Genomic DNA, 27,433 nt, shown 5'->3' on the forward strand with positions numbered 1-27,433 from the left:
ACCATCCAGTTAATCCCCATCAGGCGATTAATTCAATGATTCAGTTAAGGCTCTCAGAACCCAATCACTTCACCTCTAAACTTTCTTGTATTGTCTGACACATGAGCTTTTGGGGGACTCCTAAACCATATCTAAACCATAACACTGCCCCGTGAGGGTGTTGGGGGTGGATAAGAGGGAGCAGACAGGTGTAACCAGAGGAGCCAGGAGGGCTCCTCTGACGGGGTGCAGGATGAAGATTCCCACAGGAGGAGAAATGAACACCTTGAACGGGACTGCTTGAGGGAGTTGGGAGGTGTGATTGTGCCCTTGCTACTGAAAAGTCCTTCTTGCTCTCAGGATTCAGAGAGTACTGAGTTCCCTTTGATGTTCTTATAGTCCTGGTCTGAGGGTCTGTGTAGACCTGTCCCTTTTCGGTCCTTGCTGTCCTATTGAAACACAGTGGAGACTTCGACTAGGACACTTCTTAAGAACCCACCTCCACCTACTTGCTCTACTCCTAACCTGTGGCTTCCCTGAGGACAGCTCCCTGTGAGACTGAGTTTGTAGTCATTTATGCGCTTGACCAACATTTGGAGAACTTTCTGGTTCCTGCACTGAGGATCTTATAGCGATCTCTTTGACCTATGGTCCTGCTGGGGAGACAGGCCCATTCCCAGGAGTTTTCAAAACTTCTCCAATCCTGCAAGGATATTGCAAATACAGCAGGACATGGGAACACCTGCTCTGCCTGACTTCCTGGAGGAAAGGATGTGGGGCTCCACCTCAGATGGCCTTCAGTTCCCACTGACAACAGGATGTAGCTTCTTCATTGTAGCCCCCAATGGGTTTGGGTTCTTACAGCCCAGGGTGGCAAGTGTCCTTTATTGGTGTCTTTCTAGGAGTGATAATATTCCCAGTTGGCTGAGTCCAGGGCTTCTCCATACTTCTACCTAAACAGCAAGGTGTGTTGTTGATTCAAAGTTTTCCATTCAATGCACTGTGATCCAAGCCACTGTCCCAGCTCCCGTCCAGGCATATGGTCTGTCTGTCTTTACTCCTCTGACCCAATTCATAGCTGGGGCTATGGAGGTTGAGAGAGTCCCATCTTCTCCCACTTCATAGTCATGTTATTAGCTCTTTTATGTCAACTGGACAACACAGTGCTCCTTCCTAACCTTGAGATTGCTATCTACCATTTGATGAATGTCCCAAAGTAACAGTAATAAAGTAACGAAGTAATGTGGAATGCAGAAGAGTCTTCAGAGCATTTCGGCATGTGTGGGGTGGGATGGGCATGGAAAAGTTACATATGTATAATGATCTAGAGAAAGAGAGAGAGAGAGAGAGAGAGAGAGAGAGAGAGAGAGAGAGAGAGAGAGAGAGAGAGAGAGAGAGAGAGAGAGAGAGAGAAATAGACACACAGACACATAGACACATAGATACAGAGACACAGAGAGGAAGATGGAAGCAGAAGGCAAAAATCCAGGAAAATACCTGCAAAGACAAATCACCATCATACACCCATTCAATCTAATCCTGTTTAAGACCCGTAAAAGTAAGTTTGGGTGGGAATATGGAACATCTGCGTTTTAGTCAGTTATTTTGCTGCTGCGACTAAATGATCTGACCAGTACAATTAAGAACAGGAAGATTTATTTGAGGGCTCATGGTTTCAGAAGTCTTAGTCCATAGAAAGTTGGCTCCATTCCTTGGTGCTCGAGGTGAGGCAGAACATCATGGCGAAAAAGTGTGGCAAAGGGAAGCAGCTCACAACATGAGGAAGGAGAGAGAGGGAGTCTTCACTCTTTTGATACAAAACATATAACCCGAAAGCCAAGCCCCATTCCCACCTCCTCCAGCCACACCCTTCCACTTCAATTAATCCCATCAGGGGTAATTTCACTGACTGGGTTAAGACTTTTACAAGCCAATCATTTCCTCTCTGCACCTTCCTGCATTGTCTCACATGTGAGGTTTGGGGGGACACTTCACATACAAACCATAACAATTTGTCACCTGCATAATTGGTTGATGGGATGAAAAATGATATAGTTATTTTCAAAGATAGTTAGACATTTTCCTCAAAAGTACAACATAGCGCTGGGAGCAGTGGAGCATGCCTATAATCCCAGCGACATGGGAGGCAGAGACAGGAGAATTGCAAGTTTGAGGCCAGTCTTAGAAACTTAGTAAGGCCCTCAGCAACTTAGGGAGACCCTGTCTCAAAATAAAAAAATAAATGAACACAAAGAGGATGGTGAATATAATCAGTGTTGAAACACCCCTGGGTGAAATCCTCAGTAGTGCACCAAAAAAAAAAAAAAAAAAAAAAAAAAAAAAATTCCACAAGTTCCACACTCTCTCTCTACTATGGTCCAAATGATTCTACTCTTAGGACTTCACTGAAAATAAGTGAAAACATGTGTCCACAAGGTGACTTCTGAAAATGTCCACACAAGTTTTATTTAAAATAGCCAAAACCATGGGGCTGGGCTTGTGGCTCAGTGGTAGAGTGCTCACCTAGCATGCATGAGGCCCTGGGTTCAATTCTCAGCACCACATAAATCTAAATCAAGGTTAAAAAAAATAGCCAAAGCCAGGTGTAGTGGTACACTCTTTGCAGCTCAGGTACTCAGGAGTTTGAGGGAGGAAGATTGGAAGTTGGAGGCCAGACTGATAAGTTAGTGAGATCCAACTCAAAATAAAACGTAAAAAGGGAATGGGGTGTAGCTCAATTTTAGAGTGCCCATGGGTGAAATCTCCACTAACAAGAAAAAAAGGAGGAAGGGGAGGAGAAGGACAAATGGAAGTCACTCGGAAGTGCATTAACTGGTAAATGGATAAAGTGTGGCAGATGTGTACATGCAAGGCCACTCCCCAATAAAAGGAAAGAACTGTCACTTGAATCTCAAAATCATTATACAAATGACACAGTCAGTCACAAATGATCCTTTGCTAGGATATTCTAGAAATGCAATCTACAGCACCAGAAAGCAATCAGGCAGTTGACAGGGAGCTGAGATCAGGGTGATGATGGACTGTAAATGGGCACAGGGAACATTTTGGCACTTAAGAAGCATTCCAAACCTGAAGTGGTGCTGGTTACCCGTCTCCTACATTTACTCAAATTTACCAAACTTTGCAACTAAAATGGAATAATTGAATTCATGGAAATTATCCACAAGAAAGTTCGTGCAAAAAACTACTGAACCTACTGAAAGTCTGAAAACTACTCTGAGGACCCAGTTTGGGAAGTGACCTGTGCATGCTCAGAACTGAATCATACAGGGACATGTTTACAGCAGGAGCACAACAAATGTTTTCAGGTTGCAGTGAAAGTAGTATGTACTAGTCCGCACACACCAAGCACTGCAAAGAGACTAAAGAGCCAGTCAGCCCAGGCTTACTGTGATCCTAGCCTGCCACCTGGTGTCCAGGATGGGCAACATGGCAAGCTTCATCTTCCACCCTAAAAGCCATGGTGCCCTGTGGTTGGGCTGGATGACAGAGGGGACTTTCTCTGCTGGGAAAACTGGTCCCCGATGGAGGCAAGTTGGGGAGAAGTAGGGCATCGGGGTAGTCTCAAGGTCCATGGAGTGAGGAACACAGCCTTTCCATGTTCCTTTGGAGGAACAAAGGTGCATATTGAGCATAACTTGGCACCTTTGATTACTGAGGTAAAAGATGTGAGAATTTTTTTTTCTCTTTTTTAAAACTTTAATTTATTTATTTTCATTAACTTTTTTTGACAGTGATACATTTTTTAAACATTCTTTTAGTACATGTATATAGGCTAATGTCTGTCTCACAATCTACCGTTCTTCCCCTCCCCACCCACCCAACTCACCTGTCCCTTCACTCCCCTCTGTACAATCCAAATTTCCTTCATTCTCCCCGCCCCCATGGGTCAGCATCTGCTTATTAGAGAAAACATTCAGTCTTTAGTTTCTTGGGATTGACTTATTTCACATAGGGTGATATTCTCCAGTTCCATTCATTTACCTGCAAATATCGTAATTTCTTCTTTAAGGCTAATATTCCATTGTGTATATATACCACATTTTCTTTATCCATTTATATGTTGAAGGGCATCTAGGTTGGTTCCATAGTTTTGCTATTGTGAATTGAGCTGCTATAAACATTGATGTGGCTGCATCACTGTAGTATACTGACTTTAAGTGCTTGAGTATAAACCAAGGAGTTGGATAGCTGGGTCAAATGGTGGTTCCATTCCAAGTTTCCTGAGGAATCTCCATACTGCTTTCCAAAGTGGTTTCACTAATCTGTAGTACCACCAACAATGTATGAGTGCACTTTTTCTCCCATATCCTCACCAACAATTATTATTGCTTGTATTCTTGATAATTGCCATTCTGACTGGAGTGACATGAAATCTTAAAGCAGTTTTGATTTGCATTTCTCTAATTGCAAGAGATGATGAACATTTTTTCACATATTTGTTAATAGATTGTATTTTTTCTGTGAGGTGTCTCTTCAGTTCCTTAGCCCATTTATTGATTGGGTTATTTGTTTTTTTGGTGTTAGGTTTTTGAGTTCTTTATGTGATTTGGAGATTAGTATTCTATCTGAGGTGCATGTGGTAAAGATTTTTTCCCATTCTGTAGGCTCTCTCTTCAAATTATTGATTGTTTCCTTTGCTAAGAAGAAGCTTTTCAGTTTGAATCCATCCCATTTATTGATTCTTAATTTTACTTCTTGTGCTTAGGAGTCTTGTTAAGGAAGTCAGGTCCTAAGCCCACATGATGAAGATTTGGGCCTACTTTTTCTTCTTTTAGGCTCAGGGTCTCTGTTTTAGTGCCTAAGCCTTTGATCTACTTTGAGTTGATTTTTGTGTAGGGTGAGAGATAGAGGCTTAATTTCATTTGGTTACACATGTATTTCCAGTATTCCCAGCACCATTTGTTGAATAGGCTATCATTTCTCCAATGTATATTTTTGGCACCTTTGTCTAGCATGAGATAAGTGTATGTATGTGGGTTTGTCTCTGTGTCTTCTATTTTGTACCATTGGTCTACATGTCTATTTTGGTGGCAATACCATGCCATTTCATTACTATTGCTCTGTATTATAGTTTAAGTTCTGGTATTGTGATGCCTCCTGCTTCACTCTTCTTGCTAAGGATTGCTTTGGTTATTCTGGGTCTCTTATTTTTCCAAATGAATTTCATGACTGCTTTTTTATATTTCTATGAAGAATGCCATTGGGAGATGAGAGGATTTTTATTGGAGGGGCCAGAAAGGTTAGGGACAAGAATGAGGTGAGAGGGCAAGTCAGTCACATGGATGCCATAGTGAGCGGGGGATGGTCAGGAGGCTGCAGGGGGATTCTGAAAGATTCTGGATGGAGAGGCTCCTCAGGCAGCCAGGGAACAAGAATCTTTTCTGTTGTGTCTGGACCTCCTGAGCCCCTTGGAGGGCCTCTTCCAGGACACACCCCACAGATAACATCTTCCCAAGTGTGTTATGACCATGTCAGTGTGGGGCTCAGAGCGTGCAGATCCAGAGAACAAGAGCCAATGTCAGGAGACAGAACCCTGACGACCCCACCTGGCTCTCCTGGACATGCCAGCTGGCCCAGCTTCCAGAAACCAGTAGAAAATCCCATACTTGCTTCTTGCAAGTCTGGGGTCAGTCACCTCCTTGGGACAGAAATAGATGGTGTGTGGGTAGAATTAAATGTTAATGAGAAATAACATTAATTTCCTGGAAGGCTCAGGGATATGATTCTGTTTGTCATCTAGGTGGCTAAGATGTGGGAACTCTAAGTGCTTGGCCTGAAAGTTTGTGTCCTGCAAATTCATACATTGAAAGGAGGTCTCCATGGGCTGGAGTTATAGCTCAGTTGGTAGAGTGCTTGCCTAGCATGCACAAACCCTGGGTTCAATCCCCAACAACACACACACACATACACACACACACACACACACACACACACACACACACAAATTGCAATAACTAATAACATCAGTCTACTCATTGGATTTTGATTTAAAAAGAAAGAAATCCAATCTGAAAGTGATAAATATTGGGAAGGGAGGGGGTTTTGTAACTGTATAAAATAGGCCCCAGAGAGCTTGTTTGCCCCTTCTGCCAAGCAAGGATACAGTGACAAAGTGCCATCTAGAAACCAAAGCAAGACCTTCCTAGACAACGAATCTACTACACCTTGATTCTGGACTTGTTAGCTTCCAACAGAGACAGCAATATATTTCCATTGTTTATGAGCTATCCAGTTTATTGTGTTTATTTGTTTATATTTTGGTTGTGGTACAGTATTTGAAACCAGGACCTAGTACATGCTTGACAAGTACTCTACCACTGAGCTACTCTCCCAGAACTTGTTATTTCATGTTGAGCTGGGGTCTCCCCAAGTGGCCCATCTGGACTGAACATGTAATTGTACTCCCTCAGCCTCCTGAGTAGCTGGGATTATGGGTATGCTCCACTGTGCCTGGCTAGATGATTGCATTTTTGTTACAGCAGCCTAATGGACTAAGACACTGGGGCTTCTGATGTACAGGATTTCTCTTGGTCTCCCTCAGATATAAGAACATGGGGTACTTGCTGAGAGGTGGGCAAGAGTTTGTGAAACATAGGTCAGCACCACTTCCTAAAATATCTCTCTCAAAGTGGGAGACTGGAAACTGGGAGGAGAGGAGGCAGAGGGTGCAGGGAAGGAGGGTGAAGTTCAGTGGGGTATGGAGGAAGGTGGGCATCCACTGGGCTTACCCATCCACAGCTTCCTGGGGGATTTACTGAGTGTATCTAACAAGAAGTACCCATGGCAGCTGGGCAATGATCATCATGAGATGAGTTCTTCATCAGTGTTGGCTGAATGGATGAATGAAGAGTGGATGAATGACTATGTGAATGAGGGGGTCAACCCTGGCTCCTGGGTGGGCATGTGTGGGCAGCACAGGCAGACCCCACATGCACTTAACCCAGCCCTCCCTCCCTGACACAGGGAGCTACAGCTCTGTGTGCATGTCCTTGGCCTCCTTTAGCTCCTGGATCTTCTGAGGAAGGGTCTTGGTCCAGAACTGCAGCCTGTGGGCCTTCAGAGCCCGGCCCACAGTAGGCTGGATGTCCAGTTGCAGGTACTGCTCATCCTGGTCAAACAGCGGCCAGTGGGGTAGGTCCTCTCCATTGGGGTTCCTGTGCACATGCCCTCCCAACAGGGCAGGGCAAGGGTCAATCTGAGCTCTGCTGAGTTCTGACTTGACCAACCCTGTTTGGGACAGGCCAGGCAGCCAGGGGGGCAGGGGTTTGAGAATGGGTAGAGGTATCCCCTTGTAGGGAAGTAATGACCTCTCACTAGTATGGTTCCCCACAGGGCAGGACAACCTGGCCTGTTGTGCCCTTCTCTGTCAGAGGCTGGCTCTCATGGTAGCCCAGCACTATGGCTAAACATCCTGGCCATTGTGAGACGAGACCTGTGACGAGCACCCACAGAGCACCCTCTTTCAGAGCGGATGTGATTAAGGACACATGTGTGCTAATGAGGTCACCTCAGACATAGGGAGCAGGGGAGGCCTAGGCCCCCAGGGGAGGCTGAGGGGTGCAGGTGTCCTCACCCATTTCGAGCAAAGTTGGCCCAGTACTTCATCATCCTCCTGCTCAGCAGCTCCTCCTCCTCAGTGAGCTCAACTGTGGGGAGGAGGAAGACAAGGGTCCAGGTGCTGGTGATCCAGCTGCCCACTCCTTGCCACACTCACCACCCCAGCTGTAACCTGTCCCTGTGCCCAAGACCTGAGTCCCTTCCCTACCCCAACAGTCCTGGAGCCAGGCCCTCTGCTTGCTTACTCCTCCCAGCCTTTAACTGAATCCACCTTTGGCTCATCCTTGGCCCAGAAGTTTCCTTCTTCTTTTGGACACTGAAGTCATTTAAGAAATGATTATGCCTTTAACCAACCCCTTCTTCTTCTATGCTAGACACCATGGTTGGGGTAGGAACAGGTGGAAGGAAAAAAAATTGGAGTGGGAAAGATCTACCCCTGGTATGACCTGTTGAGTTGTGAGATGATAGACACTGGATCCCATCTTCTCTCTAAGCCAGTTTCTCATTGTACAACGAGAGCAATCACCACTCCTGTACCGAATAGAATGCTCCTGTGGAGCAAGGAAGACTCACTTCTGATGTTTCCAAAGTAGGATCCAAAGACAAAGATGATCTCATCACCATGGTCAGCCTTCACATGGGGTGGCTTGATGTCCTTGAAGAAGCTGGGCCGATGCTGGAACTCATAGAAGTAGACAGGGGCATGGGAACCTGGGGGTGGACAGGATGCATCACCTTGATGACAAGATTCCTAGGTCCAAAGCTGGCTTGAATCTTAACAGTGGCTTGGAAGCCCAGAATGGCTCAGGAGCAGTTAGAAGACACTTAGATAAATCATACCTTGGACTGACCGGCTGTATGGTCATGGGCCAGTACTTCAGTGCCACTAACTTAGTTCCCTCCTCTGTAAAATGAGTGTGATGTCTATCTCTTACACTAGCCATAAGGATTTACTGAGATGAGGGCCTTTCGGTGCCTGGGACCACGTTCAGGATAAAGACACGTATCAGGACCTGACACTAGACCTCACCTGGGACCCACAGCTCTGAGCTGTCTCCTAGGAAGCCAGGAATCAGGTACAGATAAACTCACTCTGATAATGTGCTACTTGGAGTGCAGGGATCACAAACATGAAGTCCCCCATCAACTCCTGGAACTGGGGTCAGAGGGTGTGGGGGTCCTTGTTGTCTCCCATGTACTCCTCCATCAACAGGTCACCACATTCGGCAGGCAACATCTATCCAGGGAATCAGGGGAGAATCATGTTAAGCAATCTCTGGGGCAGGGAGGCAGCAGCTTGAGGGTGGTGGGTGGGGTCTGGGATGGGTCAGGGAATAGGGCAAAGCTGTCAAGCTTTGGGGTGACCCACCCACAAATGCCATGATCTTTGTTCCTGGGGAACACTGAAAAAGAAGAGTGTCTGGGGTTGCAAACTTGCTTGGTGCAGGACCCCAGGAGTCTCACCATCTGTGCTGATATTCTCTGCAGAACAGCTCGCATGGTCTCTCTGTCTATTTCTTTCTGGATTTCAGGGGTGCCCAAGACCTGTGCGGTGAAGGGATAGTCTGTTGAGGGCAGCATGGACTAGGAGCTATGAAGCCTTGAGCTCCTCCCACAGGACACATTTTTGTGAGTTTGGAGAGGGGCCTTACCTTGGGGATGATCCAGCCATACTCATCATTGTTGACACCAATGATGCTCGGAACAGGTTGAAAATCAGCAGAGGCCAGAAGTTCCTGGGGGTGCCTGGGTAGGAAGGCCCCATCCACCATACCAGGAATGACCTTGAAGGCCTATGGGGGCATGGAAGGTCCATGATCAAGGGAAGGATAGTCTCTTTTCTAATGACACCTGAGTTACCTCCAACCCATCCTAACTCATCCCATGATGCTCACACCAACCCTCAGAAATTCTACACCTGGTTAAGTATGTTTTTGTATCAATTTCCCATCCAGGGCCATGAGGATATGAGGATACCAAGCCTTGGAAATGAGATAATTTGTCCACAGTGGAAAGCATTGTATTTCCCTCATACTATAACCCCTCTGTCTCCTCACCAATGTCCATTCAGCCTGACCTTGTTAATAGCAAGCATTTCCTCTTCGCTCTTGCCCCGCAGGCAGCTCACCAGGGCCTCTGACTCTACCTGCCCACAGGCAGACAGGTTGGCCACCATCTGTAAAGGGACCAGGCAGGGGCTGGATCTTCCCTCCAGGCAGGGAGTGGGGGTGTTTCCTAAGGTCCCAGCTGGGTGTAGGTGACCCCTAATTCTCAAAGGGTACCGTGTGTGGATTGCTGCAGGGGTAAATTTGTTCCACCTTTCCTGAACTCAGGTGTCAGCCAGAGGAGCCATCACACCTGCTTAGACGGTTTTGCCTAGGATGAGGCCCCCAGGGTACAGTTTTGCAGACCACAGAGCAAACTCAACTACTGTGAGGTAGAGTTGTGTGGATTCTGACCCTCGAACTCCTCAGAAACCCTGGGAAGGGGGTCAGTTCCGGAGATACCTCCACAGTCTTTGCTCCTATGGAACAGACAGAGTAGCAGAGGCTCTGAAGTTGAGGGGTGAGGCAGTAGATCTGGCCTTGGGTAGTTAAGAATACTCACTGTGGAGACAACTTTAGATGAGCTGGTGATGAGGTCAGGCAGCAGGGCCACCCCACTCTCCATGATGGCACCATGGAAGAGTCCTTGGGACATTGGAGACACTACATGTGAGGATACACTAGTGCCACCTGCAGACTCGCCAAAAATGGTGACACGATCAGGGTTGCCTCCAAAGTAGGCGATATTCTGTTGGACCCAGCGAAGGGCAGCCACTTGGTCCAGATAGCCCCAGTTGCCAGTGGCATGCTGGTCTCCAGTGCTGAAAAGTGGCAGGGATAGTGATCACTGAACTATCATCTGTCTGCTCTGCTCCCATGGACCATCCCAGCCTCAAACTTACCTGAAGAAGCCCAGAACACCCAGACGGTACTGGATAGTGACTACCACTACATTTTCAATGGCCGCCAAAATAGAACCATCATACATGGAAGCCATGCCCACCACCAAGGCACCACCATGGATCCATACCATCACCTGGGAAATCAAGAGATATACCCTGTGGTTCCCACCCCACCCAAACCCCTCCTGGCTGACCCCTAGTCTGAACATCACTTTGGCTTGTGCAGCTACCCACACAGAACTCTAGTAGGACCTCAAGACCTGGGGTCCTGGTGAGGGACGTAAGTTCAATTTGGAAGATCAGGCCTCCCATATTTTGGGGTCTACTCATGAATCTGAACCAGGACCAATTACTTTCAGAACTGCTCCGAAGTGAAAGAAAAATGAGGCTTCCCTGTTTAATGTTCACTTGAACATTAAAGTGTCATCTAATTTCTGACCCAAAAGATAATCCATGGTCAGGGAATTTAGTGACCTCAAATTGCAGCTTTTGGGCACTTGAATGGATCTCCTGGGTATAAGCTGGTAAGTTGATCAATGGGTCAGAGCCTTTGACCTCTGAGAGCATCCAGGGCCCTTTGACTTCATGCCTAGGTCAGCTACTTACCTGCATAAGAGGCCTTTGTAGACCTGATAATGAGAGGCTTTTCACCATAGTTCACACCACAGTGGTGCCCAGCTGAACCTGTTTCTTCCAGTGTTGTTGTTATTGTTATGTAGTACTTGCATTCAATCCCAGGGCCTCACAACACTGTGCTATCTCTCTACTCCTGAACCATGTCCCAAACCCCCTTCTAACCTTCTTCCAAAAGAAATGTCCTCCCACCCTCCAACTGACCATGGCTAAACACTCACAGGCAGGTTAGAGCCCTCACGGGCATAGGTAGGCGAGTAGATGTTGAGGTACAGGCAGTCCTCCGACATGGGGATAGGAGGCAAGTTTATATTCCCTAGGTTCAGAGCCTCTGTATTCATTATATCTGCATTTTGCAGGCACCTGGTGATAATGGAATTAAGTTATTCCAGGGGATGTGCATGGTCAATTCAGACTTCAGGTCCTGATTTGATCCCAGACACCCTCACTCCCTGCTTTAACTGATGCCTTACTTCACATGATCCTTCTTTCAAGTCATTCCTCACTGAGTTTCAGGTCACAAGCCTTAGGGAACCTGAGATGGAGCCCAGACCTCCAGAGGCCTCAAGGTTGTTGAACACTTGCATCCCACTCCTCCTGAGCCTGGGAAGTCATGACTCTAAGGGCCTGTCTGGGAAACACTGGCTGCATGAGTTGACATTCATCACTTTCCCTGTCCCCATTCAGGCCTAGAACAACATAGGTGTCCCCACATAGGTGGTGCCTGAATGGATGGAGGTTGGGGTAATCCCACAGCCCAAGTCAAGATTCCTAGGAAACCTTATTCCTCCCACAGAGTCTCCAGCTATAATCACATGCACCTGCTCCTTGGCCCTGTGGGTTGGCACAGTGGCTATGGAGGGTGGGGTCCCCAAGTAGTGACCACTGTTGCCCTCTTCAGGGATCTGCAGTATCTACTGCTGAAGTCAGGTCTTTTACAGGTTCTTAGAGTCAACCTGACCCCCTCTCAGATATGCCTCCCCTAATAGTAGAGAACAATTGGTATAACTCAAATCCAGGGACTTGTGTCTCTGCTCTTCAGCACCTGGAGTTAATGTCTTTTGGGTTCTAAGCCCTGAGACTGAAGCCTGGCAAAGTTACTCCTGCATTGGAAAAATAAATGTAGGAATTGTCCCAATGCTGAGGGCTATGTTTTTATATATTTGTTTATTTAGGGGCTGGGGATCAAACCCAGGACATCAGGGGTGCTAAGCAAACACACTATAGCTGACCTACAGCCCCAGCCCTTGCAGTGTAGTTTGGATGAAAGTAAAAGCCTGGCCAGAGCTCAGAGTACCCACACCCATTCCAGGCCCTGAGGTTTCCCAGACCCCAGCAGAGCTCACATGGCTGGGTGGAAGGTCCCATCCCTCACACCACTCCAAGGTTCAGGGGGCTCAGGGGCGGCAAAACGCAGTGGTCCTAGAGGTGGCTTGGCAAAGGGAATTCCCAGGAAGGTGTGAACTCCCACATCGGTGCCCTTCACGTGGACGAGGCTGCCCCGCACTTGCCCGGTGTGGGTGGTCCGGATGGGGCTGACTGAGTCCTGGCCTGTGGGCAGAGAGATGCACTTCAGGTTGGTTCTGCCCAGTTAGCTGCTGGCCTACAGTACTGAGGCCTGGTTGGTCCTCCTCAGCTCTGGCTTGTGGAGGACCCTGATCTGCAAACATTCACTTCAGAAACTTTTGCCTGTCCCACTGTCCCTATCTCCACCACTTTCACTGGATATGGGCACAGCCTATCCCTCCAGGCTCAGCAGTTCCCTGTAACTTGCAACCATCTTTCAGCCCTAGCAACTTCCAAAAAAATGTCTTTTGGGTTGATGGGGCAAGAGTGTTCTTTGCATTAACTGTGCCAGATCATATCAGGCGCTCGGAGGACTGTGGGAATTAAACTAAAGTTTCCCATTCTCAAGGAACTCATGTTTGAGGAGACAAAAATGACATGAAGAAGCATCATCCATGTAAAGAGTAATGGACATTGTGAGGACAGTTATGAGACCAAACCATAAAAATCTTGCCCTGCCTGGGGTTGGGGATCAGGGCAAGGAAGCAATGGAAAGTCAAGCTAGATATATTTAGTTTGTCCAAGTCATGATAATTGTTAAAGGTTGATGATGGGCACTTTGGGTTTAACTCTTCTCTCTACCCCTGAATGAGCTCACTCTTGAGTGCTGTGCAGCACCCAGGTAGTCCCAATCCTCTCTGTGCTTCAGGGTACAGGGAGTTGTCCAGTCAGGTCCCTGGTCTCCTGCTCTTGTTGTCCTCTCCACCAGTTCCCACATCACTGGGGCCTTCCCTTCCCAGTCCTTCTGACTCTAGAATTTAGCAGCTCTGAGCTGGTTACCATAAGAAAAAGTTAAAAACTCCAAAACATTCTCCTCTGTCCCATGAGATCCCCTAGGATCTGCATGTTTGATGCTGCCTGGTACAGGTGAGGCCAAGGTAGCAGCCACTCACAGGACTAAGTTCAAAGGCACACTCCTCTCTCTACTAACATGCTGTCTACACTGATGTCTTGCCAGATGGGATCTCTGTCCATGTAATTCACGTGGCCACTGGCCACTAATGCCTGATACTTGTTACAGCAAAGGACAAAACCTGTTAAGTATTCCTGCTCAGAGACTGGTGACATTGATGAGACTTCTTCCCTGAGGAGAAGCCCTGCATCAATCTCTACCATGCAGTGGTATGAAGTGTCCCCCTTTCAGGATGTGGAAAAGCCCAGCACCAGGAAAGTTGTGTTTGTGATAATTTAGGTGAGAGAGAAGGACCCTATATAAGACCTTGGACCCTATTTAAGACCTTGGTGGGTCCTGTGGCGGAGCCAGGACTGGGTGGGACAGAGGACAGTGGGGACCCAACTCTGTACCTTCCTATACATCATATTTTTTTGAATGTGAGTACAAGAAAAAAGACTGTTTAAAATAGAATCCTTCCATGAAACTGGAAACGTCTCCCTGCTGAGAAGTTTCTAAGACCCCAAATAAGGGAGGAAACCTCTTATGGTGGTCCAAGGGGTTGAGGTGAACATGGATTCCTCTCGGCAGATTATATTGGGAAAGTCCTGGGGTCATGACCAGCACCCACACTAGGAGCCTTTGGGGTGAGAGGGATCCAGGACTGCAGACACACCCTGAGCATGACTCCTGGCAGTGACTTCTGATAAGGGTCTAGAGACTTCTAGCCGGTACAGAGCACATCACCTCTATCCTGGAAGTCAAGCCATGACTGTGCCCTGGCTCAGATCTATGAGAGAAGGGAGCCCAGCAGTCTTTCAGATCAGCTTTGAGAGGTGGAGCCAGGGGTTTCTGTATCCCCCAGGGCCAGTAACCTTGCCTGGGGACACTTGGGAAGAAGCCAGCACTTCTCTGGCCAAGGGATCAAAACACTAAGAGGTAAATGTAACTAGCAAGGTGTTCTTATTGCTGTTGTTATTACCCAAGGGTGAGTAGTAGCTACAACCAGCCACAGTTACACACAGAAGGGAAAGGTACCCTATCCCTATTTCTCTGCCAGGAGGCTTCCGACTTGCCCATACTGTGTTCCTCAGAATCCCCTCACATTCAGCTCACTCCTCCATGGTGGGTGTCCTTAGGCAGGTCTGACCCTTTCTGGCTTCAGGAGAGTCACCCTGATCTTTTGGGGGAGCTCAACTTCCTGCCCCTTCATCCCCTTCATCTGTCTTCTCCACCAACTGCCTGCTCCCTGGTGCCTTCCCTCCCAGTCTCAGGCTCTGTCTCGGTACAATTTGGCAGATCCAACCTGGTCTCTGTTACCCCCATGGGATCCTCACCCTGGCCATGGAAGAGGAGCAGCAGGAGCCCATAGGCCACGATGGTGAGCCGCACACCAAGTCGGTGAAACCTCATAGTCAGTTCCCAGGGCTGTATCTGCATTCACCAGGCTTCACAGAACACTGCAGAGCAGGACCTGTGCTCGGGTGGAATTTGAACCTGGCAGGGCGAGGTGGGGACATAGGTGATGCCCTGCAAGGTGTGTGCTGTGGGAGAGTCATTTTGAACTCTCAGAGGTCATGGAGCCAGTGGGTGGAGGCAGGGCCCTGCCCCTCTGCTTGCCCCCTTTAGCAACTCCCAAGGTGCTGCACAGCCTCTGCAACCCCTCTGAGAACCCAGGAACCCTCTCCTCACACCCGAAGTCACTAATTCACTGTCCCTGCAGTCACTGACCCATGAGAATGCTGGTGCTGGGAGAGGAAAGAGCAGAGAGGGGGTGCAGAATGAAGATCCCCACAGATGGAGAAATAAAGATGACCTCACTGGAGTGAACAGAACTGCTTGAACCATGACAGGGAGGTGTGACTGTGCCCTTCATGGCTGACTGGGTCCCTTCCACAGTCTCTGATCTCTTACAGACCATGCTCTGAGAGCCTCTGAGGGCCCTCCCTCCTCAGTCTGGCCCTTCTTTTTGAAGGCACTTCTCTAGGTACCCCATCTCCCCATAGCCAAGGTCAACTTCACAGTCACTGATCCACTAGAAAGATGTGAAATGAATGCCTACTGGTCCAGGGAACTCCCAGGTCTTAGATGCCTCTAGGAGATTCTGAAACATCCTGAGCTCTGCATGGGTGGATGGAAGCCAGCCTGGGCTGGGACAGCCCACCCAGTTTGACTTCCTAGATGAAGACTCTCATGGTCTGGCACTGCCTGTGTTCCTTCTCTGCACCTTTAGGAAGCAATCAGCATTTACCCGGATCTAAGCAGCCAGCATGCTGAGAGCACTGCTTTTACTTGACCTCCACCCAATCTGCAAAGCTGCTGTAGATTCAGTTTCCTTTCCAATGCACTCTGGTCCAAGCCATTGCCCCAGCCCAAGTTTGTGCAGATGCTCTCTCTGCCCTGATTCTCCTAACCTAATTCATAGCTGGGCTGTGGGGCAGTTGAGTCCTATTACATGCTCCTTTATGTCAACTGGACAACATAATACTTCTTCCTAATCTGGAGCCTGCTGTCCACCACTGTGGGGTGAAGGTCCCCATGTGTTCTGCAATTTATGGCACCATCTTACAGAAGCCCTGGCTTTGACCTTGGCTAAGATAATAGTAAAAATGTGAAATGAAGAAAAGAAGAGTCTCAGGAGTATATCTGTATATGTGTTTGTGTATATTATACCTATATACATGGAGAAAAAGATAGAAAGGAAGATGGAAGCAGAGTCTAAAAGTCAAAACAAACATCTGCAATGAGATCCCCCTACATATTCATTCAATATAATTTGATTTAAGACCCATAAGACCAAGTGTTGGAATGCATACAGAGCAAATGGCACCCTCATAAATGACTGATAAGGTTGCAAAATGACTATGCAAAAACAGTTTGGTATTTCCCTTAAAAGTTCAACAAACATTGACTGTGTGACTCAGCAATTCTTCCCTCAGGTCTTTATCCAAGAGAAATGACAGCCATGAAGTGACACAGCCAGTCATTAAAGATTCCATTTGCATCATATTCAGGGCAAAGCAAACTATAGTAACACAAGCAATTAGGTGACAGACTTAGAGCAGGATTCAGGGCAAGGATGGTCTACAAACGGGCACGAGGGAAGTTTAGGAAGTGAAAGAAACATTTAACTTGTTGTAGTGGTGTTGCATATCTTACACACTTCCTCAGAGTGATTAAACTATACACCCAAGAGATTAATTGCATATAAATTATCCCACACTGGGTTGTGGATGTGTGTAGTTCAGTGGTATAGGACTTGCCTAGCAGCCCGAGGCGGTAGGTATGGTCCCTAGCACTGTACACACACACAAACACATACACATACATTCCACACTAAAGCTATTTAAAAAAACTATTACAAATCTACAAATTTCATGGGAACCCCTTTAGGGAAATACAGTGTGCATCTACAGAACTGAAAAATAGAGGCGTGCTCCCAGGAACCCAGGAAGTGCTGCAAGGATACACCCGTCAGTCTTCACTAAAAGGAAAGTCTTTCCTATGCTGGGTCAGCCCAGGCTTAATGTTATTCTTGTCTGTTCCCTGGTGGCCCAAGTGGCAATAAGGGAATTTTCATCTTTTACCCCAAATTCCTGAGGTTTTGCGTTCGGGTTTAAATGTAGTGTATGTAAACAAGGGGGACATTTCCCCTGGGAAAACTGGTGCCCCAGAAGGGCATGCCAGTCAGAGGGTGGGGTGTGGGGGACTCCCAAGTTCTTTGGAATGAGGAATCCAGCTTCTAAATGTCAAAGAGAAAAAGATTTAAGGGAACAAAGAGGCACATTGATCATTATTTGCTACCTTTGTACAATGAGAAAAGATGAGAGGGTTTTTATAGAAGGAGTCAGAAAAATTTAGGGACAGCAATGAGGTAAGAAGGAAAATCAATCACATGGATGCCATAATGAGTGAGGCCAATCAGGAGACTGCAGGGGGATTCTGAAAGATTCTGGATGGAGAGGCCCTCAGGGAGCCAGGGGACAAGAATCTCTTCTGCTATGTGTCTGGACCTCCTGAGCCCCAGGGCCTCTTCCAGGACACACCCCACAGATAACATCTTTGCAGATGTGTTATGACCATGTCAGTGTGGGGCTCAGAGCGTGCAGATCCAGAGAACAAGAGCCAATGTCAGGAGACAGGACCCAGAGGACCCCACCTGGCTCTCCTGGACGCTCCAACTGGCCCAGGCTCCAGAAGTCAATGGAAAAGACCAGTTCTTCTTCTCCCAAATATGGGGTCATCACCTCTCTGGGATGGAAATAGATGGATGGGTGGCTGGTTTTAAATAGGTGCAGACATTTTCCTGTAGTTCACAACCTTGGTTGCTGAGATTGGGGGCTATAGTTGCTAAGGTCTGAAAACTTTTGTCCGCCCAATTCACACATTGAAACCTAATTTCTAATATGAAAGTATTAACAATTAGGGTCCTTAGGGGGTGATAAGGTCATGAGAGGCATTATTTGCCCCTTATACCATGTAATGACACAGTGAGAAGCGCCATCCCTGAGCCAAAAAAGCAAAAAGCAAGCTCTCCACAGACTCGAAATCTGCTGGCTTCTTTCTTCCTTTCTTCCTTTCTTCCTTCCCTTCCCTTCCCTTCCCTTCCCTTCCTCCCTCTCCTCCTCCTCCTCCTCCTCCTCCTTCTTCTTCCTTCTCTCTCTCCCCACCCCGTTCAGTAGTGGGGATTGAACCCAGGGGTACCTTACTACTGAGCTACATCCCTGGTTCTATTCATTTTTAATTTTTTGAGTCAGGGTCTCACTAAGTTGCTGAGGCTGGCCTTGTATTTGTTATCCTCCTTCCTCAGTCTCCTGAGTTGCTGGGATTACAAGTACGTGCCATCATGCCAGGATGGCATCTTGGTCTTAAAAATAAGGTCACAAACTGAATAAATTTTTGTTGTTTATAAACTATTGACTTTGTGATTTTTTTTTTTCAGCAACCTAAATGTACTAAAATACTAGGGCTTTAGGTAATCAGGTTTTCTAGTCTAGTCTGCCTAGTAGTGAATGACAGATATGGGAATATATGAGACTTGCTGAGAAGTAGATTTGGGATTTTGACACTCAGGTGTGGACAACATTCCTCAAAGCATATCCCTCCTTTGAAGAGTATCTAGGAGCTTGGAGAAGAGGAAACAGAAAGTTGTGGGAAGGTGAGATGAGGAAAGGAAGAATATGCTTAGGCCCAGTGGGGTGTGAGGAAGGTGGGCATCCACTGGGCTTACCCATCCACAGCTTCCTGGGGGATTTACTGAGTGTATCTAACAAGAAGAACCCATGGCAGCTGGGCAAAGATCATCATGAGATGAGCTCTCCATCAGTGTTGACTGAATGGATGGATGAAGAGTGGATGAATGACTATGTGAATGAGGGGATCAACCCTGGCTCCTGGGTGGGCATGTGTGGGCAGCGCAGGCAGATCCCACCTACACTTAACCCAGCCCTCCCTCCCTGACATAGGGAGCTACAGCTCTGTGTGCATGTCCTTGGCCTCCTTTAGCTCCTGGATCTTCTGAGGAAGGGTCTTGGTCCAGAACTGCAGCCTGTGGGCCTTCAGAGCCCGGCCCACAGTAGGCTGGATGTCCAGTTGCAGGTACTGCTCATCCTGGTCAAACAGCGGCCAGTGGGGTAGGTCCTCTCCATTGGGGTTCCTGTGCACATGCCCTCCCAGCAGGGTGGGGCAAGGGTCACTCTGAGCTCTGTACAACTCAAGCCTGACCCTTCCTACCCACACCATTTGGGACAGGTTGCCAGGTTGCCAGGCTGGCAAGGGTATTGAGAATGGGAAGAGGTGTCCTGATGTAGGGAAGCAATGACCTCTCACTAGTATGGTTCCCCACAGGGCAGGACAACCTGGCCTGTTGTGCCCTTCTCTGTCAGAGGTTCTGGCTGCCATGGTAGCCCAGCACTATGGCTGAACATCCTGGCCATTGTGAGAAGAGACCTGTGACGAGCACCCACAGAGCACCCTCTTTCAGAGCGGATGTGATTAAGGACACATGTGTGCTAATGAGGTCACCTCAGACATAGGGAGCAGGGGAGGCCTAGGCCCCCAGGGGAGGCTGAGGGGTGCAGGTGTCCTCACCCATTTCGAGCAAAGTTGGCCCAGTACTTCATCATCCTCCTGCTCAGCAGCTCCTCCTCCTCAGTGAGCTCAACTGTGGGGAGGAGGAAGACAAGGGTCCAGGTGCTGGTGATCCAGCTGCCCACTCCTTGCCACACTCACCACCCCAGCTGTAACCTGTCCCTGTGCCCAAGACCTGAGTCCCTTCCCTACCCCAACAGTCCTGGAGCCAGGCCCTCTGCTTGCTTACTCCTCCCAGCCTTTAACTGAATCCACCTTTGGCTCATCCTTGGCCCAGAAGTTTCCTTCTTCTTTTGGACACTGAAGTCATTTAAGAAATGATTATGCCTTTAACCAACCCCTTCTTCTCCTATGCCAGACACCATTGTAAAGGTGGGGACAGGTGGAAGAACACAGACTAGAATGGGAAAGGGCTCAGATTCTGATCCTAGGGCAGCTTTTTGAGCTGTAATATGGTGGATTCCTGATCCCATCCTCTCTCTGAGTCACAGTTTCCTCATCTTTACCATGACATCTGTCAGGGTCTCAGCCAGGGCCCTATCTCAGCTCCTGGAGAATGAGGAAGACTTACCTTCACTGCTCTTGAGGAATCCAAAGACAAAGATGATCTCATCACCATGGTCAGCCTTCACATGGAGTGGTCTGATGTCCTTGTAGGAGCTGGGCTGATGCTGGAACTCATAGAAGTAGACAGGGGCATGGGAACCTGGGGGATGGACAGGCTGTGATGTGATGGCCCCTCACCTGGAGCTCTCCTGCTTTACCCATGTTTTCAAAATATCTAGGTCCAAAGTTGATTAGAATCTGGACAGTGGAAAGGGGAGCCACAAGCTTGGGCAGGGGGCAGTTGAAAAGGCTCTTGGTTAAGTCATAACCCTGGACTTCCTTGCTGTTTTCTTATAGGCATATCACTAACTGCCATTAAATCAGTCTCCTCATTTGTCAAATGGAGTTGATGTCTGCCTCTTACACTAACCATGAAGATATGAAAGCTATCAAGCATATTGCCTTAGGAGCCTGATAAAGACATATGTGGTAACTAGGACCCCAGAGACCTCACCTGGAACCCACACTTCTGAGCTGTGCCCTATGCAGCCAGAATTCAGGTAAAAATAAACTCACCCTGATAACTTGCTACTTGGAGTGCAGGATTCACAAACAGGATGTCTGACATCACCTCCTGGAGCTGGAGTTTGAGAGTGTGGGGATCCTCATTGTCCCCCATGTACTCCTCCATCAACAGGTCACCAAATTCAGCAGGCAACATCTAGCACAGGGGATCATTAAGAGTCGTGTTAAGCAGGCTCTGGCTTCTGGGTGGGGGGATGAACAGGGAATGGATGAAAGGACAAAGTTTGGGGGTTACCTCATACTTTACCAAACACATAGGTCAGTCTTTGTTGCTAGGGGTTGGTGCATGAGCAGGGTATCTGGTGTGCCCTCTATTATTATTTTTTTGTCAGTACTGGGGATTGAACTAGGGGGCACTCTACCACTGAGCTATATTCCTGGTCTTTTTTTATTTTGAGACAGAGTCTTGCTAAGTTGCAGAGGACAGCCTTGATCTTATGATTCTCCTGCCTCAGCCTGCTGAGTCACTGGGATTACAAGTGTGCACCTCTGAGTCTCGTGTCCTCTTGATTTATTGTAGGACCCCAGGAACCTCACCAAGTGTGCCGACATGCTCTGCAGAATAGCCTGCACAGTCCCTCTGTCCATTTCCTTCTGGGTATCAGCAGTGCCTAAGCCCTGGGTGGCAGAAAGTCTTGATTTACGGATGGATGAATCTGAAACTACAAATCTGTAAAATCTCCCTAGGGCTTCCCAGACACCGGGGCTATGGGGATGGACCTCACTGTGAACAGAAGCCAACCAAACTCATCATTGTTGACACCAATGATGCTGGGGACGGGTTGAAAATCAGCCAAAGCCAGCAGTTCCTCAGGATGCCTGGGCAGGAAGGTCCCATCTACCACACCAGGGATGATCTTGAAGGCCTGAGGGGTCACTCAATGACAAGAAGCAAGGTCAGGGGCTAGAAAATTTCTGATATCCTTGGAGTGCTTTCCACCTTTTACTGACTTATCCACAAATGCCCACCCAAAAAGGTACTGGTTCCTCATGACCTGGTTTACCAATTCAAACCCAGACAATGTCATGGAAATGAAGTAACTAACTGTCCCATGAGTTTAAAGGGCACCCTGGCCATCTGCCCACTTACTCTCCATGCCCTTCCTCCATACCCATTACCATTCAGTCTGACCTTGGTAATAGTAAGCATTTCCTCTTCGCTCTTGCCCCGCAGGCAGCTCACCAGGGCCTCTGACTCTATCTGCCCACAAGCGGACAGGTTGGCCACCATCTGTAAAGGGACCAGGCAGGGGCTGGATATTGCCTATAGGCAGGGAGGGGAGTGTTTCCTAAGGTCCCAGCTGGGTGCAGGTGACCCCTAATTCTCAAAGGGTACCGTGTGTGGATTGCTGCAAGTATAAAATTGTTCCACCTTTCCTGAACTCAGGTGTCAGCCAGAGGAGCCATCACACCTGCTTAGACGGTTCTGCCTAGGATGAGGCCCTCAGGGTACAGCTTTGCAGACCACAGAGCAAACTCAACCACTGTGAGGTAGAGGTGTATGGATTCTGACCCTTGAACCCTTCAGCAATCTTTGGATAAACATCAATTCCGAAGACACCTCAACTGTTTTTGTTGTCCCCACTGAAAAGAGTAGCAGTGGCTCTGAAGCTGAGAGATGAGAAGTGGGTCTCAGCTATGGTGGTTAAGGGCACTCACTGTGGAAACTGCCTCAGATGAGCTGGTAATGAGGCTGGGAAGCAGGGCCACCCCGCTCTCCATGATGGCACCATGGAAGAGTCCTTGGGACATTGGAGACACCACATGTAAGGACACACTACTGCCGCCTACAGACTGGCCAAAAATGGTCACACGATCAGGATTGCCTCCAAAGTGAGCAATATTCTGCTGGACCCAGCGAAGAGCAGCCACTTGGTCCAGGAAGCCCCAGTTGCCAGAGGCATGCTGGTCTCCAGTGCTGAGAAATAGCAAGCACAGTGATCACTGGACGATTCTCTTCTGTTCAGCCCCTGTCGACCATCCCAGCCCCAGGCTTACCTGAAGAAACCCAGAACACCCAGACGGTACTGGATAGTGACCACCACCACATTTTCAATAGTTGCCAGAATAGAACCATCAAACATGGAAGCCATGCCTGCAATTAGCGCACCACCATGGATCCATACCATCACCTTGGAATTCAAGATAGATGCCATGTGATTCTCACCCAGCCCAAACTCCTCTTGGGCTGCTCTGTAGACAATCCACTACTTCTGGGTAGTCTATATGTAGTTACCCACGTGGATAGAACCCCAGAAGGTGATGGGATATTTCTCATGGGCAAGGGACTCATGGTTTTTCAGAAATTCAAGGCCACTTATGCTTTTGAGTCTGCCCCATGTCTCAAAGTCTGGCTTTTATTCCCAGAAACCCTTTGAGATGGAAATAAAAAGGGTGTCTCCCTGAAAAGTCTTGCATAAACATTAACTAGTGTCCTCCATTTTTATTAGCACAACAGATAATCAATGTTTGGGAATTCAGGTGACCTCAAAGTGCAGTCCTTGAGCACCTGATTGACTCTCCTGGGCATAAGTTTGTTGTCTGTGTCCTGGATCCATCCTGGGGCCACAGCCTCTGACCTCTGGGGACAACCAGGTCTCTGTAATGCCATGCCCAGGGTTTAGCTACCCACCCCGAGTAAGAAGGCTTTCTTGAACCTGATAGTAAAAGTCTTCTTATCAGGGTTAACACTGCAGTGGGGCTCAGGCTAATCTTGTTTTAAAAAATCTTCTTGCAGAACAAATATCCTCCCACCCAGCAGCAGACCATGGTTTGACACTCACAGGCAGGTTAGAGCCCTCACGGGCATGGGCAGGAGTGTAGATGCTGAGGTACAGGCAGTCCTCTGACATGGGGATGAGAGGTAGGGTCAGATTTAAGAGGTTCATAACCAATGAATCCCTAGCCACGTCCTGTAGACACCTGATGATAATGACAATTATTCCAGGAGCTGTGCAGTAGGCAAAACCAAACTCTGGGTCCAGAGTGAGTCTGGGGACTCACTCACCCCTCAGTCACCCTCAGTCCCCACTCCCCCTCATATCCTGGTCACACTTGATCCTTCTCTAAAGACTCTTCCCACCATGTTCCAGGCCACAGGCTTGGGGGAAGCTGGGATGGAGTCCAGACCACCAGGGAGGCCTCAAGGTTGTTGAGCACTTGCATCCCACTCCTCCTGAGGCTGGGAAATCATGACTCTTAGGTCCTGTCTTGGAAACACTGGCTGTGTGTGTTGACATTCACCACTTCTCCCTGTCAGAGGTGTCCCTACACATGTGGTGCTGTGCATGAATGGGTAGAGGTGAGTTTCCCATAGAACATAGTGGGACAACTTGGGGGCTATGAGCTGTGGGCCAGGCTGCAGTGGTTCCTTCATCTGAACTGCCCAGTCACAGTTCAGACTCTCAGGGAAGCACATCCCTCCCACAGAGGCTCTGGCTGTAATCACATGCACATCTTCCTTGGCCACTGGCACCTGGCCCTGGGGGTTGGCCTAGTGACTGTAGAAGGTGGGTTCCCCAAGGAGACACCACTGCTTCCCTCCTCAGGGATCTACAGTATGTACTGATGGAGTCAGGGTGTTTTATAGGTTCTTAGAGCCAATCTGAACCTCTCCCTAACACTTGTCCCCTGCTTGCAGAGAACATCTGGCATAACAGGAGCTGGGACAAATGTATCTCTACAACTAATGCTTTCTGGGCGCCAAGGCCCGAGATGGGAGCCTGGGCAAGTTAGCAGCTTCTACCCTCTGAGTCTTAGCATGCTCTTTGGAAAAATGCATGTGAGAATCTTCTCAATGCAGAGGGAAAAGTGCCTGGGCAGTTCAGATGAAGGAACCACTGCAGCCTGGCCCAGAACTCAGAGTACCCATGCCCACCCCAGGCCCTGAGGTTTCCTGAACCCCAGCAGAGCTTACATGGCTGGGTGGGAGGTCCCATCCCTCACACCACTCCAAGGTTCAGGGGGCTCAGGGGCGGCAAAGCGCAGTGGTCCTAGAGGTGGCTTGGCAAAGGGAATTCCCAGGAAGGTGTGAACTCCCACATCGGTGCCCTTCACGTGGACAAGGCTGCCCCGCACTTGCCCGGTGTGGGTGGTCCGGATGGGGCTGACTGAGTCCTGGCCTGTGGGCAGAGAGATGCACTTCAGGTTGGTTCTGCCCAGTTAGCTGCTGGCCTACAGTACTGAGGCCTGGTTGGTCCTCCTCAGCTCTGGCTTGTGGAGGACCCTGATCTGCAAACATTCACTTCAGAAACTCTCTGCCTGTGGCACTGTCCCCCATTCAACCACCGCCTTTATGATTTTATTTGTATGAAAAATCCAGAATTCACATATCCATTGATACGCAGAGCAGATTGTTGGGTGTCCTGAGCTGAGCCTGGGTGTTTTGTTTTGGAGAAAGAGGAGTTAAGGTTATGAATTATATGAATATACCAAAAAAAAAAAAAATCAAAGTGAACACTGTGTAATGTCTGTAATGAAAGGGGACTTTGATGATCCCTGTGGAGAAGCCAGGACTGGGTAGGATGAAAGATGGTGGCACCTACCACTTGAGCCCCATTTTTACCTCTCAATTATAGTTGACCCTCCATGTCAATGAGTTCTGTATCCTTGGGTTCAGTCAACCTTGCAGACTGCAAATATTTAGGGGAAAAAATTCACCATGTATGTACTGACCATACACAGGCATTTTTGTGTCATTATTCCTTAAATAATACAGTATAACAACTATTTACATGCATTTACTTACATTAGATATTATAAGTAATCTACAGTTTTTCCAAAGAATGCATGCTTATGTTATGTGTAAATACTAAGCTATTTTATATAAGCATCTGCCTATTTGGGTATATGCTGGTGATGGTGGTGGGTTGTCTTGTATTCAATTCCCCATGGATATCAAGGGACAACTGTATTTTTTTTCTGAACATGGGTCCAAGGCAATATTTTTTCTAAACAGTGTCATCCAGAAAGGCAGGGGCAGATATTCCTGCTGGAAAGGTCCTGGTGATTGCCAAGAGCCCAGGCATTGATAGGCAAAGCAAGGAGCCTGCTGGATCAGATCACAGGGGTGAAGGGAGTGCATATTCCTCCTAGGAAGATTAGACTGAGAAAAGGTGATGGTAGATAATGAAGTCCCACTCTAGGAGCATGGTAGAAGAGAAGACCAGTCAGAGGACACAACCTGCATGGTACTCACCTGGCCTGAGCTTCTTTTAAGGGCCTAGAGAACACCTGGTGGCAAACAGCATCATCGCCTTTATCCTGGAAGCTAAGCCATGCCGGTGCCCCAGCTCAGGTGATTGGGTAAAGGGAACCCAGTCTCTCAGATCAGCTTTGAGAAGTGGTGCCAGGGGCTTCTGTATCCTCCAGGGCCAGTAGCCTTGCCTGGGAACTGTCTGGAGGGTACTAGGCACTTCTTTGGCCAAGGTGACAAAACACTCAGACCCAAAAGTTCTTCTTATCGCGGTTGTTATTACCCAAGGGTCAGAGCAGCTATAGTCACAGTCACCCACAGGAGGAAAATGTCCCCTATCCCTGTTCCTCTGCCAGGAGGCTTCTGACGTGCCCATACAGCGCTTTCAGAGCCACTCATTTTGGGCTAAATCCTAGGTGTTGGGTGTCCTCTGGCAGACCTGACTGTCTCTGTGCTTCAGGGAACCCATGCTGGGCATTTGGGGGAGAGGAGCTCCCCCTTTCCTGGTGTCCTCCTTTCCACATTCTCAGGCTCTACCTCTGCACAGTTTGGCAGATCTAACCCAGTCTCTGTCAATCCTGGTGGGAGCCTCACCCTGGGTCTGGAAGAGAAGCAGCTGGAGCCCACAGGCCACAATGCTGAGCCAGGCACGAAGTAGATGGAGGTACATGGTCGACTCCCAGGGCTGTTTCTGCACTGCTGTGGACACCACGCTTCACAGGTCACCAGTCACTGCAGAGCAGGACCTCAGCCCAGGCGGAGTTTGGACTTGGTAAGTAGGAGGCAGGGCATTGGAAGGAGCCAAGCAATGTGAGCGCTGCTGGGGAGTTGCCCCAAGCCAGTGGAGCTGGTGGAGCTATGGGCAGCGGATAGGGCAGGGCTGTGTTCCTTAAGCCAGCAGAATTCAGCTGCTTTTCACAGTGCTGCACAGCCTCTGCAACCCCTCTGAGAACCCAGGAACCCTCTCCTCACACCTGAAGTCACTGATTCACTGTCCTTGCAGTCACAGGCCCATGAGGATGCTCGTGCTGGGAGAGGAAAGAGCAGAGAGGGGGTGCAGAATGAAGATCCCCATAGATGGAGAGATAAAGATGACCTCACTGGAGTGAACGGAACTGCCTGAACCATGACAGGGAGGTGTGACTGTGCCCTTCATGGCTGACTGGGTCCCCTTCCAACAGTCTCTGATCTCTTACAGACCATGTTCTGAGAGCCTCTGAGGGCCCTCCCTCCTCAGTCTGGCCCTTCCTTTTTTGTTTTTGTTTTTGTTTTTTCACATAAGGGAGTTTATTAAGCAAACAGAGTATCTCCCTGCAGGGTAAGAGAGAAAATGAGAGGAAAAGAAAGGGAAAGAGAAAGGGCGTGCACTAGAGAGAGTGGAAAAGCGAGGAGGAGAAAGAAAGTGAGTCGGGGGAGAGAG

General features: G+C 48.4%; 2 protein-coding genes and 1 long non-coding RNA gene across 3 annotated transcripts; 1 reads left to right on the forward strand and 2 right to left on the reverse strand.

Moving 5' to 3' along the window:
* Positions 1 to 3,848: 3,848 nt before the first annotated feature.
* LOC306648889 lies at positions 3,849 to 17,848 on the forward strand. The gene is made up of 2 exons (XR_013760524.1): positions 3,849 to 5,360; positions 17,571 to 17,848. It is a non-coding gene; the product is annotated as an uncharacterized lncRNA (long non-coding RNA).
* On the reverse strand, positions 6,705 to 15,093 carry LOC306648878 (cocaine esterase-like). Its single transcript, XM_079119301.1, is given in 13 exon segments — positions 6,705 to 7,157; positions 7,577 to 7,649; positions 8,134 to 8,271; positions 8,653 to 8,722; positions 8,726 to 8,797; positions 9,025 to 9,105; positions 9,213 to 9,353; positions 9,638 to 9,736; positions 10,168 to 10,426; positions 10,508 to 10,641; positions 11,362 to 11,503; positions 12,487 to 12,691; positions 14,936 to 15,093. Coding segments are annotated over 13 exon segments (1,704 nt in total). The 5' UTR covers positions 15,039 to 15,093; the 3' UTR covers positions 6,705 to 6,970.
* Positions 17,849 to 18,238: 390 nt separating the features above from the next.
* On the reverse strand, positions 18,239 to 26,763 carry LOC306648880 (cocaine esterase-like). Its single transcript, XM_079119303.1, has 12 exons — positions 26,608 to 26,763; positions 24,736 to 24,940; positions 23,603 to 23,741; positions 22,818 to 22,951; positions 22,479 to 22,737; positions 21,952 to 22,050; positions 21,545 to 21,685; positions 21,357 to 21,437; positions 20,811 to 20,955; positions 20,260 to 20,394; positions 19,689 to 19,761; positions 18,239 to 19,254 (listed from the first exon to the last, which is right to left on the reverse strand). The coding sequence occupies exons 1-12, from the start codon at positions 26,681 to 26,683 to the stop codon at positions 19,068 to 19,070; spliced, it is 1,674 nt and encodes a 557-aa protein (XP_078975429.1). The 5' UTR covers positions 26,684 to 26,763; the 3' UTR covers positions 18,239 to 19,067.
* Positions 26,764 to 27,433: the final 670 nt, after the last annotated feature.

The sequence above is a fragment of the Sciurus vulgaris genome (genome assembly GCF_902686455.1).
Source record: "Sciurus vulgaris genome assembly, chromosome: 17".
Classification (NCBI taxonomy): Eukaryota; Metazoa; Chordata; class Mammalia; order Rodentia; family Sciuridae; genus Sciurus; species Sciurus vulgaris.

Bases quoted from the DNA above. Each gene is read 5' to 3' on its own strand.
- LOC306648880 (XM_079119303.1), bottom strand. From the start codon at position 26,683: ATGTACCTCCATCTACTTCGTGCCTGGCTCAGCATTGTGGCCTGTGGG. The intron at 22,051-22,478 runs GTGAGTGCCCTT...GTCCCTTTACAG, and splicing joins CATCTGAGGCAGTTTCCACA to ATGGTGGCCAACCTGTCCGC. The intron at 21,686-21,951 runs GTCAGACTGAAT...GTGACCCCTCAG, and splicing joins AAATGCTTACTATTACCAAG to GCCTTCAAGATCATCCCTGG.